General features: G+C 38.5%; 1 protein-coding gene across 1 annotated transcript in view; it reads left to right on the forward strand.

Annotated features, from left to right (window-relative positions):
- LOC126191010 (HEAT repeat-containing protein 1) overlaps positions 1 to 17,385 on the forward strand; it is a 283,709-nt gene that overhangs the window by 34,964 nt on the left and 231,360 nt on the right. Inside the window, exons 2-4 of the mRNA XM_049931695.1 lie at positions 2,235 to 2,451; positions 14,131 to 14,626; positions 15,307 to 15,623. Of these exons, the coding sequence (XP_049787652.1) occupies positions 2,235 to 2,451; positions 14,131 to 14,626; positions 15,307 to 15,623 (1,030 nt within the window). The remainder of the gene's footprint in view (positions 1 to 2,234; positions 2,452 to 14,130; positions 14,627 to 15,306; positions 15,624 to 17,385) is intronic.

Here is a 17,385-nt window from a genome sequence, read left to right on the forward strand (position 1 = left end):
GGGATCTGTACTAGGTCTGATTGAAGGAAGACATTGAAGCAATTCAGAGGTGGGCTGCTAGATGTGTTACTGGTAGGTTTGAATGATATGCAAGTGTTATGGAGACGCTTCAAGGACCTCAAATGGGAATCCCTGGAGGAAGGGCAATATTCTTTTGAGAAACACTTGAAGAAAATTTAGGGAACTGGCATCTGACTGCCGAATGATTCTACTGCTGCCAACGTACGTTGTGCGTAAAGGCCACGAAGATAAAATACGAGAAATTAGGGCTCATATGGAGGCATATAGACAGTTGTCTTTACCTTGCTCTATTTGTGAGTGGAACAGGAAAGGAAATTACTAGTAATGGTACAGTACCCTCAGCCATGCGCTGTATAGTGGCTTGCGGAGTGTCTGTGTAGATGCAGATGTAGTCTACACTGTGCTGTGCAGTGGTCTAAAACCTGCCTGTTCCACTGGGACACTTTCCAGTATAACAGGGCCTAATCTGTTTAGAAGCACCCTTTCTAGTAATTTGTAGCATGCACTAGGATGTGCAATAGGTCAGTAGCTCTCTGGCAGGTTCTTCATTTTATTTGGTTTTACAACTCCTTTGTTTTATTTGGTTTTACAACTCTTTCATGCCTAAGAGGAAAGTAAAATTGCAGTGACACAAATGTGGTATGTTAAATATGAGAGCCAATGTCAGAATTAGACATAGAAGCAAAATGAGACCAATTTTGTGTTGACCCAAGCTATAACACTAATAAAATGGCAGTTGGCGTCACATATCAGCAATTATACATATCGTGAATAAAACAGATTGACAGTGAAAGGCTGCTTCTTGAAGGAAAAATGATATAAAGGGATGACAAAGAAAAAGGGAATAAACTGAATTGCAATCATGTGGATGACCATCATAGTCACATAACAAAGTCTAGTAATTCTGGTGGCAGACAGCAAAGATTCCTCAGTAGTATAAAAAGTAGTGTTAGTGCTGTCCTCTGCCCTTGTTGTATGTGTGCAAGCAATTATTGCACAGTTTCAATAATAGCAGTATTATTAGCTCTCCACATTTGATGAGCTCAGTATCTCAGGTCGAGCTATTCCATATTGTTTGTGTGTTTCAAGACCTATCCAAGTTCAGCCTTACATATGTATCATTGATTTCCACTGTATATTTTTCTTCCTTTACATTGTTTATTGTGATCTAGCTAATCCCGTTTTTTTACTCATTTCTGTTATAATTAAATATAAGTTAATTCACAATAGTGTAAACATCTTTACTTTGCTAAATGTAAGCATTTGTCTGATGAGACATTACTAGAGCCACTCATGTCATGTCTATAAATGGGACTGTAGCAATTATACACGGATACTTAGTGGAATGATCACGTAAGTTTCGGTTGTGTGTTTAATAGCAACATTTTGTATTCAGTAGAGACAGATTATACGGCAGATGTATATATTGGCGTATTGTTTACATATTCATAAACTTCATAAAGTTGTGCAAATAGAGAATGTGCGTGTATACAAGAAGAGAGGAATAGATGGTCACAGACCTGTCTGATTGATTGATTGATTGATTGATTGATGAGTCTCACAAGATGGTTGAAGATCAGCTAGCACAGAGTGTAAACCGGTTATCATTTATTTTCTCACTGACTCTCTAACACTATGCATTGTTTATTTTAGTGATTTGTTGATGACATGTAGGTATTTAGTTGTTAGTATAGTGGGTGTCTCACTGTCTGAGAGATCAATTGTTAGGGAATAGTTAAACTTTTCTCAACTCCAATCAGTAAGATAGTTAAGAGCTAAACTGAAATATGTAAACTTTTTTATGCAGGATTGATGTTTTAGAAGCAAATCTGATATATTTAAGTAGCATATATGAGTTAAAGGTGAAAAGAAAGATTTAATCACCCATATGATAACAGGCAGGTATATAGACAGAGGAAAACATTGACAAATCCATCAGTAAAAGAAATGAAGATGTGAAAGAAGTGGAACATTTACAATTATTAGGTTGGAGAGTCACCCAGGGCGCTAGGTTACAGGAGACAAAGCTAAACATGTGAATGGCAAATACTTTCCCATTGTTTATGAGGCTTATGCTTTGAATAATTTATCTTATTGTTTGATAGAAATGCAAAAATTGTTACTCTTTTTACTGTTGTAGAATCGCAATAATTTTTTTATGCTTCTCAGTTTCAAGAGTTGTTATTGTAACAGTACTGGTTTCATTGTTTCAGGAATGGCTGGACTACATGAACTGAAAACGCTGAATTCAAAATTTGCTGATTTTGAAACTACTTTGTTTAGCTTGTTGTCAAAATCTCTAGAAAGATCAGTTGAATCGTCCGAAGCAAATGAGAAGCTGAACCAACACATTGAAAGATTTTTACTGATGCTTTCACCATATTTCTTGTTGAAACCGGCACACAAAGTGTTAGAGTGGCTTATATATAGGTTAGTATCAAACTTCTGTTGGTGTAAGTCTCATCTGAAATGTTTTATCAGTGGTAGAAAAATAGGGACTTTTGTAATGCGTAACTTAAATCATTGTGGTATTCCTCACACACACATTTTTTTCTGACAAATGTGTAGGAGAAAATAGTCAGATTTTGTCATGTTGTGGCAAATTAAAAGAACTGATAAAAGAGCAGTATTTTTAAGACAGTATGTTAATATGATTATATGTCAACATGTTACTGAGCTACACACTACAGAATATATGGTGACCAAAATACAAGATACACTTTTAGTGTCTGCCACAAGCAGGATTTCATCCATGGCAAAACCTCAGCATGAACTGGCATAGCTGCTAGATGACACCCATTGTCTGCTTTACCGGTGCAGTGATTATGCTGTTCAGGGCTGTTGATGTCATTAACAGAGTGGATGATGTGACTTACCAAACGAAAGCGCTGGCACGTCGATAGACACACAAACAAACACAAACATACACACAAAATTCTAGCTTTCGCCACCAACGGTTGCTTCGTCAGGAAAGAGGGAAGGAGAGGGAAAGACGAAAGGATGTTGCGAAAGCTAGAATTTTGTGTGTTTGTTCGTGTGTCTATCGACGTGCCAGCGCTTTCGTTTGGTAAGTCACATCATCTTTGTTTTTAGATATATTTTTCCCACGTGGAATGTTTCCCTCTATATATATATATATATATATATATATATATATATATATATATATATATATAGAGAGAGAGAGAGAGAGAGACAGAGAGAGAGAGAGAGAGAGAGAGCGGGGGGGGGGGGGGGACATTCCATGTGGGAAAAATATATCTAAAAACAAAGATGATGAGACTTACCAAACAAAAGCGCTGGCAGGTCGATAAACACACAAACATACACACAAAATTCAAGCTTTCGCAACAAACGGTTGCTTCGTCAGGCACAAGCAGACATTTTGCTTGTGTCTGTGTATGTGCGGATGGATATGTGTGTGTGTGCGCGAGTGTATACCTGTCCTTTTTTCACCCTAAGGTAAGTCTTTCCGCTCCCGGGATTGGAATGACTCCTTACCCTCTCCCTTAAAACCCACATCCTTTCGTCTTTCCCTCTCCTTCCCTCTTTCCTGACGAAGCAACCATTTGTTGCGAAAGCTTGAATTTTGTGTGTATGTTTGTGTTTGTTTGTGTGTCTATCGACCTGCCAGCACTTTCGTTTGGTAAGTCTCATCATCTTTGTTTTATATATATATATATATATATATATATATATATATATATATATATAGGTCTTTTAATATGTCTGCTTGTGTCTGTATATGTGTGGATGGATATGTGTGTGTGTGCGAGTGTGTACCCGTCCTTTTTTCCCCCTAAGGTAAGTCTTTCCGCTCCCGGGACTGGAATGACTCCTTACCCTCTCCCTTAAAACCCAAATCCTTTCGTCTTTCCCTCTCCTTCCCTCTTTCCTGATGAGGCAACAGTTTGTTGCGAAAGCTTGAATTTTGTGTGTATGTTTGTGTTCGTTTGTGTGTCTGTCGACCTGCCAGCACTTTCATTTGGTAAGTCACATCATCTTTGTTTTTAGATATATATATATATATATATATATATATATATATATATATATATATATATATATATGATGAGACTTACCAAACAAAAGCGCTGGCAGGTCGATAGACACACAAACAAACACAAACATACACACAAAAATCTAGCTTATGTTTGTTTGTGTGTCTATCGACCTGCCAGCGCTTTTGTTTGGTAAGTCTCATCATCTTTCTTTTTAAATATATTTTTTCCACGTGGAATGTTTCCCTCTATTATATATATATATATATATATATATATATATATATATATATATATATATATATATATATATATAAAATAGAGGGAAACATTCCACGTGGGAAAAATACTCCACGTCGAGTCCCGTAGCTACCCTCCCGACCTGGTACAGAAGCAAATAACCAGAGCCACTTCCTCATCTCCTCAAACCCGGAACCCTCCACAGAAGAACCCCAAAAGTGCCCCACTTGTGACAGGATACTTTCCGGGACTGGATCAGATTCTGAATGTGGCTCTCCAGCAGGGATACGACTTCCTCAAATCCTGCCCTGAAATGAGATCCATCCTTCATGAAATCCTCCCCACTCCACCAAGAGTGTCTTTCCGCCGTCCACCTAGCCTTCGTAACCTCTTAGTTCATCCCTATGAAATCCCCAAACCACCTTCCCTACCCTCTGGCTCCTACCCCTGTAACCGCCCCCGGTGTAAAACCTGTCCCATGCACCCTCCCACCACCACCTATTCCAGTCCTGTAACCCGGAAGGTGTACACGATCAAAGGCAGAGCCACGTGTGAAAGCACCCACGTGATTTACCAACTGACCTGCCTACACTGTGAAGCGTTCTATGTGGGAATGACCAGCAACAAACTGTCCATTCGCATGAATGGACACAGGCAGACAGTGTTTGTTGGTAATGAGGATCACCCTGTGGCTAAACATGCCTTGGTGCACGGCCAGCACATCTTGGCACAGTGTTACACCGTCCGGGTTATCTGGATACTTCCCACTAACACCAACCTGTCAGAACTCCGGAGATGGGAACTTGCCCTTCAGCATATCCTCTCTTCTCGCTATCCGCCAGGCCTCAATCTCCGCTAATTTCTAATTTCAATCTGCCGCCGCTCATACCTCACCTGTCTTTCAACATCATCTTTGCCTCTGTACTTCCGTCCCGACTGACATCTCTGCCCAAACTCTTTGCCTTTACAAATGTCTTCTTGTGTCTTGTATGTGTGGATGGATATGTGTGTGTGTGCGAGTGTATACCTGTCCTTTTTTCCCCCTAAGGTAAGTCTTTCCGCTCCCGGGATTGGAATGACTCCTTACCCTCTCCCTTAAAACACATATCCTTTTGTCTTTCCTTCTCCTTCCCTCTTTCCTGACGAGGCAACCGTTGATTGCGAAAGCTAGAATTTTGTGTGTATGTTTGTGTTTGTTCGTGTGTCTGTCGACCTGCCAGCACTTTCACTTGGTAAGTCACATCATCTTTGTTTTTAGATATATTTTTCCTTTGTGGAATGTTTCCTTCTATTATAACTATATATATATATATATATATATATATATATATATATATATATATATATACCAAACAAAAGCGCTGGCAGGTCGATAGACACACAAACATACACACAAAATCTAGCTTTCGCAACCAACGGTTGCCTCGTCAGGAAAGAGGGAAGGAGAAGGAAAGACAAAAGGATATGGGTTTTAAGGGAGAGGGTAAGGAGTCATTCCAATCCCGGGAGCGGAAAGACTTACCTTAGGGGGAAAAAAGGACAGGTATACACTCGCACACACACACATATCCATCCATACATACAAGACACAAGCAGACATTTGTAAAGGCAAAGAGTTTTCCCACATGGAATGTTTCCCTCTATATATATATATATATATATATATATATATATATATATATATATATATATATATATATATACACACACAAAATTCAAGCTTTCGCAACCAACGGTTGCCTCATCAGGAAAGAGGGAAGGAGAGGGAAAGACGAAAGGATTTGGGTTTTAAGGGAGAGGATAAGGAGTCATTCCAATCCCGGGAGCGGAAAGGCTTACCTTAGGGGGAAAAAAGGACAGGTATACACTCGCTCACACACACATATCCATCCGCATATACACAGACACAAGCTTGTGTCTTGTATGTATGGATGGATATGTGTGTGTGTGCGAGTGTATACCTGTCCTTTTTTCCCCCTAAGGTAAGTCTTTCCGCTCCCGGGATTGGAATGACTCCTTACCCTCTCCCTTAAAACCCATATCCTTTTGTCTTTCCTTCTCCTTCCCTCTTTCCTGACGAGGCAACCGTTGGTTGCGAAAGCTAGATTTTGTGTGTATGTTTGTGTTTGTTTGTGTGTCTATCGACCTGCCAGCGCTTTTGTTTGGTAAGTCTCATCATCTTTCTTTTTAAATATATTTTTCCCACGTGGAATGTTTCCCTCTATTATATTCATATCATTAATTTGAACCCAACAATCACGTTTGTTATTGTTATTGTTATTGTTATTGTTATTGTCACTGTTACATTTCGTAGTCTTTTCTGTCATCTTATTTCCTCCTTCTGTTTTTGCCAGCAGTTTTACTTTCTATTCACCTTCTCCTTTTTTTACCGTAATCCAGTATACAATTTTATCCCGCCGATATATACTCAATAATACGTAACCCACTTCCAAACCATAACCAAAAAAATTTTTTTTTTTTTCCCGCTTTCAACACTACCGCTGCTATAAAATCCACCGTTTCCAGTTCACAAACAGTTCTTTTCAGCTATTAAACAACCTTTTCGGCTAGTTTTAATATATTTTGCATTATTTCCAGTTCCGTTTTTCTCACATCATCGATCATTTTTTGCCGCTTCCCACAGGTTTTAACGTTATTATTTCTTCATCAGACAATTGTTGCTTCATTTCCATAATCTGCCACCACCAAACCACCCTTTTAATACATCCTCACGTAGTTTTTTCGAAATTTTCCCGTATTTCTCCACCCTTTAACGTGTTTTGGCGGCACTAACCTTTATGCACATCATTATCTACCTACACAAGTTCACCACAGGATCAACATAGCCCAGCTCTAACCAACCCTTTTTCGCCTTTTTTCACATCAGATCTAGGCTTGTGTCTTGTATGTATGGATGGATATGTGTGTGTGTGCGAGTGTATACCTGTCCTTTTTTCCCCCTAAGGTAAGTCTTTCCGCTCCCGGGATTGGAATGACTCCTTACCCTCTCCCTTAAAACCCATATCCTTTTGTCTTTCCTTCTCCTTCCCTCCTTCCTGACGAGGCAACCGTTGGTTGCGAAAGCTAGATTTTGTGTGTATGTTTGTGTTTGTTTGTGTGTCTATCGACCTGCCAGCGCTTTTGTTTGGTAAGTCTCATCATCTTTCTTTTTAAATATATTTTTCCCACGTGGAATGTTTCCCTCTATTATATTCATATATATATATATATATATATATATATATATATATATATATATATATATATATATATATATATATATATTTAAAAAGAAAGATGATGAGACTTACCAAACAAAAGCGCTGGCAGGTCGATAGACACACAAACATACACACAAAATTCTAGCTTTCGCAACCAACGGTTGCCTCGTCAGGAAAGAGGGAAGGAGAAGGAAAGACAAAAGGATATGGGTTTTAAGGGAGAGGGTAAGGAGTCATTCCAATCCCGGGAGCGGAAAGACTTACCTTAGGGGGAAAAAAGGACAGGTATACACTCGCACACACACACATATCCATCCGCATATACACAGACACAAGCAGACATTTGTGAAGGCAAAGAGTTTGGGCAGAGATGTCAGTCGGGACGGAAGTACAGAGGCAAAGATGATGTTGAAAGACAGGTGAGGTATGAGCGGCGGCAGATTGAAATTAGAAATTAGCGGAGATTGAGGCCTGGCGGATAGCGAGAAGAGAGGATATGCTGAAGGGCAAGTTCCCATCTCCGGAGTTCTGACAGGTTGGTGTTAGTGGGAAGTATCCAGATAACCCGGACGGTGTAACACTGTGCCAAGATGTGCTGGCCGTGCACCAAGGCATGTTTAGCCACAGGGTGATCCTCATTACCAACAAACACTGTCTGCCTGTGTCCATTCATGCGAATGGACAGTTTGTTGCTGGTCATTCCCACATAGAACGCTTCACAGTGTAGGCAGGTCAGTTGGTAAATCACGTGGGTGCTTTCACACGTGGCTCTGCCTTTGATCGTGTACACCTTCCGGGTTACAGGACTGGAATAGGTGGTGGTGGGAGGGTGCATGGGACAGGTTTTACACCGGGGGCGGTTACAGGGGTAGGAGCCAGAGGGTAGGGAAGGTGGTTTGGGGATTTCATAGGGATGAACTAAGAGGTTACGAAGGCTAGGTGGACGGCGGAAAGACACTCTTGGTGGAGTGGGGAGGATTTCATGAAGGATGGATCTCATTTCAGGGCAGGATTTGAGGAAGTCGTATCCCTGCTGGAGAGCCACATTCAGAATCTGATCCAGTCCCGGAAAGTATCCTGTCACAAGTGGGGCACTTTTGGGGTTCTTCTGTGGAGGGTTCCGGGTTTGAGGAGATGAGGAAGTGGCTCTGGTTATTTGCTTCTGTACCAGGTCGGGAGGGTAGTTACGGGATGCAAAAGCTGTTTTCAGGTTGTTGGTGTAATGGTTCAAGGATTCCGGACTGGAGCAGATTCGTTTGCCACGAAGACCTAGGCTGTAGGGAAGGGACCGTTTGATGTGGAATGGGTGGCAGCTGTCATAATGGAGGTACTGTTGCTTGTTGGTGGGTTTGATGTGGACGGACGTGTGAAGCTGGCCATTGGACAGGTGGAGGTTAACGTCAAGGAAAGTGGCATGGGATTTAGAGTAGGACCAGGTGAATCTGATGGAACCAAAGGAGTTGAGGTTGGAGAGGAAATTCTGGAGTTCTTCTTCACTGTGAGTCCAGATCATGAAAATGTCATCAATAAATCTGTACCAAACTTTGGGTTGGCAGGCCTGGGTAACCAAGAAGGCTTCCTCTAAGCGACCCATGAATAGGTTGGCGTACGAGGGGGCCATCCTGGTACCCATGGCTGTTCCCTTTAATTGTTGGTATGTCTGGCCTTCAAAAGTGAAGAAGTTGTGGGTCAGGATGAAGCTGGCTAAGGTAATGAGGAAAGAGGTTTTAGGTAGGGCGGCAGGTGATCGGCGTGAAAGGAAGTGCTCCATCGCAGTGAGGCCCTGGACATGCGGAATATTTGTATATAAGGAAGTGGCATCAATGGTTACAAGGATGGTTTCCGGGGGTAACAGACTGGGTAGGGATTCCAGGCATTCGAGAAAGTGGTTGGTGTCTTTGATGAAGGATGGGAGACTGCATGTAATGGGTTGAAGGTGTTGATCTACGTAGGCAGAGATGCGTTCTGTGGGGGCTTGGTAACCAGCTACAATGGGACGGCCGGGATGATTGGGTTTGTGAATTTTGGGAAGAAGGTAGAAGGTATATATATATGTTATGAAAGTTGATTATGAATGAGAAAAGCTCTGAAATCAACCAGCGATCTGGTTCTTGACACCTCAGATTTTGATAAATTTTTGTACATTGCTAGTAGCAGTTGTTTCTCTGAAAAATTCAAAATTAATTTTTGTACCTTTTGTTTTTAAGTTATTAATTTTTAAAATTCTTGAAATTGTATGATTTTATTGTACTTTGAAATCTTAAAATAACTGTATCTCAAAAACTATGTAACTTACAGACCTAAAATGTATGCCTTCTTCTTCAGTTTCTTATAGGATTTAAAAATATGTGCTACTTGACTATGTTCATAAAAGTGCTGAATTTTCCCCAAACCGTATTACTTTTAAATTTCTTTGAATTCCAAAATAACATCTTTTAAAAATGCCTGTTAGTTCTGCAGTATTGCAGTATTTGTTTAATGTATGCATCAAATTTGCTAATGGTATTCCAGTGCAAACTTATTAAAATAAAACTTTTATCTTACTGGTAAGTACAGCTTCCAGTATATAGTCTATAGGCTTTTGGACTTAGTAACAAGATTCAATGGAAACCTTGAATGGCATAAACCAAATAAGGCTTTCAAATCATTGTTTTTTTATTTTTTATTTGGTGACAATCAGTTTATTGCATTATTGGAAAAGGCAAGTAAATTCAGATTTGACATTCCCATCTCAACTATGAAAATATTGTTCCATACACCATAACAGTCCGCATCCTCCATAAAGGTAACAAAGAACTTAATTACTTGTACTTTTATTTTACAAATATATTAATGTTATCAATTAAAGAAGGGTTTAGCTGTTGCTGTTTAATAGTGTGTTATTTGAGTGCCTTGCAATGAAAATGTTCTCTTAGTTTTCAGTTTTATTCCAGTATGTTGCTTTGAAATATCACCATAAAATTTGGCACACTCATTAACAAATAGTGTGTGACTGAGAAACATATTAAAAAGCAAACCTGAAATTTTATGAATTAGGAAAAAAATGGTTGGGGGAAATTTAGTATTATCATGCATGTTGTCAGCTGGCAAATATTTTAAAGCTTGTAAGTGTCTGAATAAAATGGTACAAATGTAAGGTCTATAAGTCAAATAGTTTATGAGATACAGCCATTTTAAGGTTTCAGAATATGGCAGAAATTGATCCTTTTGGAAACTCCAAAAGTTAGTAACTCTAAAACAGTGTGTCCAAAAAAACTTTTTTTAAATTATGGGTATCACCATAATTTTATAGGCGAAATAAAATGACAAAAAATAACGAAAGTTTTGAATCATTAAGTTTTTTTTCAGTTGATTTTACATGGAATGAGGCTGCTCTTGCATTGATTGACTGTTCCATCGGCTCTTGGCAGAATATTTTATGCATTACACACACAGAACTGGTGTAATATTCTATTTATTGTGTGTTACACAAACTGGTACCCTTGTACCTGATGATAGCATATCAGTCGAAAACCAGTTCGTGTATTAAATAATAAATATTGTTGAATATTACACCAATGTTTTGTGTGTTTCATTCATAATACAGGGTGTACATAAAGTCCGGGAACACTATAAATTATTTATTGCACAGATGTCATACATATTGCATTTTTATGAGAAACTATGAAAGTTTTTTTTTTACAAACATTCGATATGCGAACCATGAGTGACCTGGCAGACGTCAATATGGTAATCGAATTCTTGCCATACCCATCCCAGCATGGCATTGTCGACTGTGGCAATTGCTTCCCATATTCTCTCCTGGAGCTCTGCTACATCATGTGGAGGCAATACATACACCATATCTTTAACATGTCCCTACAGAAAAAAGTCTGGTGATCAGGGAGGCCATTTCATGAAACAGCTGTCCCCTTCTGTAGCACGGCCAATCCATCGATGCGGCAGATCCGTGTTCAGGCACCCACGAACTTCGCGATGAAAATGGAGTGGAGTCCCATCCTGCTGAAAGATGAATGGAGAGTCTGACTGCATTTGAGGCATCAGCCATTTGGACTCCTTATGAATGTCTCTCGTACGCGCTCCACATTCACTTCACTTACACTGGGACATCTGCGTCTCTTTGCTGGGCACAAGCAACCCGTCGTAACGAATTTGTAGTGCCAGTGGTAAACGGCTTCCTTGTTGGTGGTATCGTACTTGGTTCTAAACATCTGTTGAACAGCTGTAGCACACTTGTTTTTGTCAAACTCCAACACACAGAAAGCTCGCTCCGCACCTGAACTCGTCATGTTTGCGACTAGCGCTGACTATCGTTAAATTACAAAACTGCGCTGTGGTGACATACATGAAAAAAAACTTTCAGGGTTTCTCATCAAAATGACATATGTATGATATCTGTACAGTGTTTTGTTCTTGTGTAATAAATAATTGAAAGTGTTCCTGGTTTTTATGTACACCCTGTATTGTGAATGAAACACACACAACACTGGTGTAATATTCTACAACATTTATTATTTGCTACACAAACTAGTTTTTGACTGTTAGACCATCGTCAGGTACAAGGGTACTGGTTTGTGTAACACACTTCTGTGTTGTTAGTTGACCACCATCCATATGGACGTGTGGTCCTGAGTCTTTTCACATATGTAGCAGTACACTGCTGTGATATCTTTAAACATGGTTGCTGTCCATGCTGAAAATGAATCTGAAGTAGATGTGCTACTTCATTATCAATGCTATCAGCATACTGTGTGTTAACAGCATGTCATCTTGTTTGAATAACTCACTTGAAGCTTGTCATGTGGTACTGTTAATTACTTGCTGCTCTTTCAAAACTGTCATCCTTCCTGCACACTTCATACTGTTGAAATGAGTAACCACAGTTCAACATGTGTATTAGTTAAAGTGTTTTGTACTACATGCTCTTTGGTGCAACTGTAGCCATAATACATATGCCACCGTCATACATTGCTTAGTGATGTATGCTAACAAATTTTGTGCAGGTTGAGTTTATGTACAATGTCTGCGGAGGTATTCAGCTATCATAATGAACGTGGTTATTCCAATTAAAAATAAACAAAATCGCAATCTTCAGATAAAAGTTTCCAGAGGAAGAGAGATACAGTATATTACTAATGATGATAATTATTTCAGAATGCATATTGGACCATTCTCACAATTGCAAGTCATAGAGCAAAGTGTAACATAATGAGAACCTTATCTAAATGCCAGTCCGTATAGTGACAAGGTGGCTTTCTTTCACCAATGAGTCATTGTAAGAGCAGTTATTTTCTTTGTATTGTCATATCACTAATGATGGCATGCTTTCATTTTACAATTGTAAACTGAAATTTGAATTGCAAATAGACACAACAAAAAGATGAGGTGTCCTACACATTATAACTTCCTGCCAAAGCATTCTTCACCAAAGAAAACTCGCTCATTCACACAAGCAACCATACCTCGTACACATGACTGCTACCACCGGATAGTCCCACCAATCAGAGCTGCCGGTGGTAGTGGTCATGTGTGCAAGCGGTGTGCTTGCTTGTGTAAATGTGTGTGTGTGTTTTTTTTTTTGCTGAAGAAGGCTTTGGCCAAAAACTATAAAGTGTAACAGTCTTTTCATTGTGCCTGTCTGCAATTCAATAGGCCATCTTTGCGGTGAGTAGCAGTCTTATCGTTTTCCTACTATTGTTAATATTCCAGTATGAAGTTTCCAAAGTTTGAAACTGAAATTTATTTTTACTTGGTGGGCAATTTAGACAAAGCCCTTCACTTTCTTAAAAATTAATGATTCTGAGAATCTAAAATTCCCTCAGGAATGTGTACTCATGTTTGAACGTTAAATGACTTCAACAGTAGCAAGATTTTCTATGACTTGGATCTTCTGACTGTGTTCTGTATCAGAAGTGACTGTGAAATATGGTAATAGGAATTTATATACAAACAGTAACTGTCTGTCAGTTTGTGTGATTTCATTATAAGTGAGAAGTGGGACATTTAAACTGAATACTGCTTCCCAGTATACTCCATAATTTTGAGAGTGGCAAATAAGTTCTACAGCTGATTTGTGTTATGAAAATACCCATACCATACAAATTGCTTGATCATGAGACACATTGGAATGTTGATTGAATTGTGCCACTCCCTCCTCCTCCTCCTCCTCCTCCTCCTCCTCCTCCTCCCCCCCCTCCCCCTAAGATAATGAGTTGTTTGTCTCTATATGACAGGTTTTAATACCATTCACAATTTGTGTTGGGAACTGGAAAAAGCTGATATGATTTTAGAGGGAATGATTTTACATTAGAAAACAATTGGAAGGTATTGTTCTTGAGCTATTATGATCAGTATAATTTCCTGTTGTACCGTGTCAATGTTAAACAGGCACTCAGGGTATTTTTACGATGTTTTTATTTTCATCACTACAACTGTAATTGTCCATGCCATTTGGGACCTGTACGTTGGGAGTATGGTTACCGAAAAGGAGATGGCAAGATGGCAAATATTATTTTGTATGCACAAGGTGGGATAAAGAACACATTTTCCAGTACAAGGCAAGGAATTGTGTTAGTGTTAATTTACTGTCAGAGAGAATCAGTCGCTTATGTTAGTCAATATTATTGATGTTTTTGTTTATGTTGCAGGTTTCATATTAACCAATATAATGTTGATGAGCTGATGATGCTGATTCTTCCATACCATGAAAGTCTGCTGTTTGTGCGTATGGTACAACTATTTGATGTTAAGGATCCTGCTAATAAATGGCACTGGTTGCATCCACTGCAAAAGCCAGGAGTCCCACTTTCAAAAACCACACTTCTCAATCATTGTGCTAGTGATGTTGGATTTTTAAATTTTGTCTGTGAAATGGCTCTTAAAGCTGTAAAAGTAAATAAAGACAATGCTGCCGTTTTGACAACGTTATTTGCTTTCACTAGCACAACTATTGTTGGAGCTCTAGAGTGCAAAAAGTCTGTCTTAGATGTGCAGATTATGCACATACTGAAGATTTTGATAAAAGCACTACATTCACCAGTTTTTGATTTTGCAGCCTCTGCTTTCATGATCACAGCTCAGTTGGCACGAAAATCTCTTCTGTCAGAAAAATTACTCACAACAATCATCATAAAGGTCTCAAAGGTTTGTATGCTGTGAAATCCTGTTTTGTTCTATTTTGTGGAGTTTTCAAATGAAAATTTGTGCATTTTCGCTTTCCCACAGCGTCATATCCTCTAACAAGTCCATTTCTTTTAATTTTGCTTTTTCTGGCATTGGTTGATTTGCATTTCATTAAGGGTGCCTAGTTGTTATAAATATTTTGGTGTGTGTTCATATGCAAATTCTCCTTACATTGACAGAGAATATTGTGTTTCAGAGCAGTGAATGGGCCTATTTACTTTAGTGCACCATTTATTGTTGTTCACTTGCTAGACGGTCAACATAGTATCATATTATAACTTACGGACATATTCTGAGAGCTTTACTATCATACCTAGCTGTCATTCAATAGCCATTCTACTTTTTCTTTTGTTTATGTTAATTTGTGTGTTTAATTATACCTCACTAATGTGCATCTCTTTAATCAACCATTGTTTTACTTTTGGTCACAAGTGCTGATTTGATTATGGAAGTGCAAATTTATTTTTCAGTGTTTATAATATAATGTTGTTAGTATAAAATATCACTGCTGTGTAATTGATACATTATTTTTATTTTGTCATATAATTATTTTTGTATATGTTCCAAAATTTTAAGTGCAAGAATATGTATCCATTAATGTTTCTTTTCCAGTTTGTTCCAAGTCCTATTTTCTGTTTCAGAATCCGAATGCTTCTTTAACTGGAGAAATAGTCCTCCTGTTGTTACAGCTGTACCAGTTTCAGAATGAATCACTTAGTACTTTCCCAAGGAAAGCATTACTGAATATTGTAAAGCGGAAAGATTTTCCAGTTATTTTAGGAAAACTAGCAACAGCTGGCGGTGTTGTTACACCTCTGCTGATACCATTGTTGTCACAAATACTGTGCACCATGGAGCAGCAGCCGGAGTGCATGGAAGAACTGAAAAATTTTGCAGATGAACTGTTTACAGAAGTTCCACTAGATTCAGAAAATGATGAAGTATTTAAGATTGTTCAGTAAGTTCATTCTCTCTCTCTCTCTCTCTCTCTCTCTCTCTCTCTCTCTCTCTCTCTCTCCGTGTGTGTGTGTGTGTGTGTGTGTGTGTGTGTGTGTCTCACAGATGCTATTGCAATTTTTTGTATTGCCAGTTAATCAAAAATAGACTTACTGATACTTATGTACTAGTTTCAGGTTCATGGGCCTATGTGTGGTTTAGTTTGAAAATACCATAATTGAAAATATCATTTATCAGTCATCTAAACTTTGTGCATCTGAGTTCAAGTGGTAGTTAACTATTCTGAGTTACGTGCCCATTTTCTTTTTCTTTTTTTCCCTGTACAATTCATATTAATAGCTGGAGTATTTCCTCAATGAGTCTGCAGTAGCTGTTTACTTGCTTCTGTATCAGAAATGAGTTAATGAGCTGTCGCACAGATCCTGGCAAGAGGGGAGAAATTGGAAAAGATTTAGAACCACGTAGAAGATGTAGAACAAACAACCTAATCTGTTCACAAGTGTACACATTTCAAATACGTTTCATTGCAGCATGGAAAGCTTATTAATGTTGATAACAATTTTTTACTTGTATGTGATGACATAATGTAAGTCACAAAGTTGTGAAAATTGTCCATAAGAATTTCTTGTAGTGAGGCTATTTAGCTAATGAAAAAGATGAAAAATAATTATTATAACAATGCTGTAATGCCTGTTCACCTCCTAGACATCATAATACAGTAACAGTTTGGCATTTCGAAGTTTAAGTTTATCTTGACAGTGAATGCTAAATATTATTCTGCTGTCATTTAGTTGTTTATTAACATTTTAAGTGTTCTTCATTGATTTATGCAGTTTATTTTGAAAGATAATGATTGAGCACAATATCTGTTTTTCTTAAAATAAATGTGACGGCACTACTCATATGCACCATATATTCTTAAGATTCAATACAGTGATCTTCTTACAACAAGAACTTTTATAACAATAACTTTTATAACAATACCATCATCATCTTAATTCTGAATGTCAATGTAAATGGATAGTTCTCATTAAAAGATCGGAATAATAATAACTATACAGTACTCATTCGTCTACAAAAGTCTGTACAGTCATTGTTTGGTTTGGCGTTTACTCAAGGGATGACCTGCCACTCTGATGTAGGCTGATGATGCAAGGAGTGTCAGTATCTTGCCCCCACAGCACTTCCTTTTGTGATGTTATTGTGTTTGCTGTTCCTCCTCGAAGACACTTGTTGTCCCTTAGGCTCACCTCATGAAAATTAACATTAAATTCACACAGTAGTTGTGCTCTCGTATAGTAATTGATTATATTGTTTTATTGCTCACAAGTATCATTCGTTTGAAAGGCAAACATAGGGTTTAACATCACTCTTACAGGTTGATGTGTAATATCAAATACTCCCCAACTTTAGATGAATGATCTTGTGACAATTTTGCTGTCATTCACTTATGCAGGGTGTTCCAGGAGGAGCAGTCAATATTCAAGAATATGACATTAACGATTGTTCGAAGCAAAAAATTCTAGTAAACATAGACTCTAAAATGCATACCTTAAGAGCTATGACCACTTGTTCAGTAGAAGAGATGTATATCACAGTATGAAGATGAACAAGTGCGCATACCTCTTAAGATATGCACTTTCAAGCCCATGTTTTCTGGACTTTTTTTTCTTGTTTTGGTTCGCACTACGACCTCTCAAACTATGGAAAGCGAAGACCTTGCAGTAGAAGAGATTGGTTCACAGCGTTGAAGGTGTAGTAGT

This window comes from Schistocerca cancellata, chromosome 6, assembly GCF_023864275.1.
Source record: "Schistocerca cancellata isolate TAMUIC-IGC-003103 chromosome 6, iqSchCanc2.1, whole genome shotgun sequence".
In the NCBI taxonomy this organism is placed as follows: Eukaryota; Metazoa; Arthropoda; class Insecta; order Orthoptera; family Acrididae; genus Schistocerca; species Schistocerca cancellata.